General features: G+C 30.6%; 1 protein-coding gene across 1 annotated transcript; it reads left to right on the top strand.

The window, feature by feature from the left end:
* Positions 1-606: 606 nt before the first annotated feature.
* On the top strand, positions 607-1,256 carry LOC110612675 (thionin-like protein 2). Its single transcript, XM_021753453.2, has 2 exons — positions 607-892; positions 1,020-1,256. The coding sequence occupies exons 1-2, from the start codon at positions 607-609 to the stop codon at positions 1,085-1,087; spliced, it is 354 nt and encodes a 117-aa protein (XP_021609145.1). The 3' UTR covers positions 1,088-1,256.
* Positions 1,257-1,807: the final 551 nt, after the last annotated feature.

The following is a 1,807-nucleotide window of genomic DNA, read 5'->3' on the forward strand; positions in this document are numbered from 1 at the left end:
AGATTTCTATCATATGTTTCATAGGTCCAACAAATAAGAGACTTTACATAAAAACAAGTTGGATTTTTTTTCCCAAGTGTACTTACCAAATTTTATTTTACTATAATGGAAAAAATTAAAAAAAAAAAGGCAAGATAAAAAAGGAAAAAAAAATCCAAATAAAAAGTAAAAAATTTAAATATGGAAAGAAATATCTTTTAATTAAGGAAATAAAAAATTAATTATGGAAAAAATATTTTTAATTAAGGAAAAGCTATTCTAATATGGAAAAAATATTTTTAATTAAAGAAGAAATTTATTCTAACCTACAAAGAAATATTCATGAACATGTTCAAAAAATAAATTAAATAAGAAAACAAAATTATGTAAATATAAAAAAAATTAAAAAAAAAACAAATATGGCATGTGAAAATTAAAATATGGCAAGCAAAAAAATTATTTTTTTATTATTTTTTTCATGGTGAATGTGATTCTATCACCAGGTTGCTTCAGATATGCATAGGTCTACATATATAAAACCCTACCTAGCTAGAAAGAGTTGCCACTCATCCCCCTTTGTCATAACATCCTTTTCTCCTACTGATCTAGAAAAAGAAAGTGGAGACAATGGAGGAAAGAAGGGCTAGATCCCTTATGGTGATTTTTGTGGTGTTGGGTATGGCTGTCGGGCAGTCTGCTGCTTCATTCGGCGGTTGCTACAAGAGCTGCTTCCTTAAATGTATAATTACTCCTCCCGGTAATTCTCCCATTTCATGTGGCGTTAAGTGCTTGAAAGATTGCATCATTCCATCATCCCTCACCACTTCAACTGCCAAAGAGCAAACCCATTACTTCTGCAACTTTGGTTGTGCTTCCTCTTTGTGCACCAACTTCAGCACCAAACAAGACCCAGGTAATTAAATTACTAACTAATCATCTCTCTCTCCCTCATAGATACAAGTGAGAAGGGGTAATTTTCTTTAATTTTTATAATTGATATAGAATTAGTGGGTTGATTTTGTTTGTTTGTGGGTTGTCAGGGGAAGAGAATGTGGCAAAGTGTGTGGATTCTTGCTCGACCAGATGTTCCAAGAACTTCTCACCATGAAGATCTTAAGAGGATTGAAGATTTGTGGGTTGGTGTTGCTATGAATGAGTGTCATACATAGAAAAATTAATAAAACCCATGATAGATCTTTGATTAATTTGTGTTTGATCTCTCACTCAAATTGCCAAGTTTCAAGAAAAGGAAAAATGAAGGCTATATTAATAATATATTAGCAGATTCTGCAGCTGTGTTCTTGATTCTACTTTTTTTTTTTTTTTGTCGTTTCTTTATTACCAATTTAAAGTTCACAGGATCGCATGTTACAATTATAATATTGTCCATAATATTCTTATAAAACACCTATTTTCTTTTTTTTAAAAAAAAAAAAAACAAACACTTGCCTATTTCTTTTTTCTTTTTCAAATCAGACTTGCCAATTTCTCTATATATAAATCAAAGCTGCTTGATATTTATAAGCTTTGGACAGTTAGCAGTTTAATATTAATTGATAAAAAATTTGGCTGAGAGTAACACTTATTCTTTATCCACCAACTTGGTAAATACAGAATAGGTGCACCAATTCTCCATAGCTGATTAAAATTTTATTTTTCTATAATGCTACTATGTGACTTAAATATTTTCGCACCCAGTGAAAAGCTGACGAAATAAGTCGCCATCCTAATGAAAATAGTGGATAAACAGAAAGACGTAGTTACATAAACAGAAAGACGTATCTACCTTTACTAGGGGTCCAATGTTCGTCTTAATTCATATACCAAT

Source organism: Manihot esculenta, chromosome 4 (genome assembly GCF_001659605.2).
Source record: "Manihot esculenta cultivar AM560-2 chromosome 4, M.esculenta_v8, whole genome shotgun sequence".
Classification (NCBI taxonomy): domain Eukaryota; kingdom Viridiplantae; phylum Streptophyta; class Magnoliopsida; order Malpighiales; family Euphorbiaceae; genus Manihot; species Manihot esculenta.

Coding starts and splice junctions, on each gene's coding strand:
- LOC110612675 (XM_021753453.2), top strand. CDS start 607: ATGGAGGAAAGAAGGGCTAGATCCCTTATGGTGATTTTTGTGGTGTTG. Junction 893..1,019: donor CAGCACCAAACAAGACCCAG/GTAATTAAATTA, acceptor GTGGGTTGTCAG/GGGAAGAGAATGTGGCAAAG.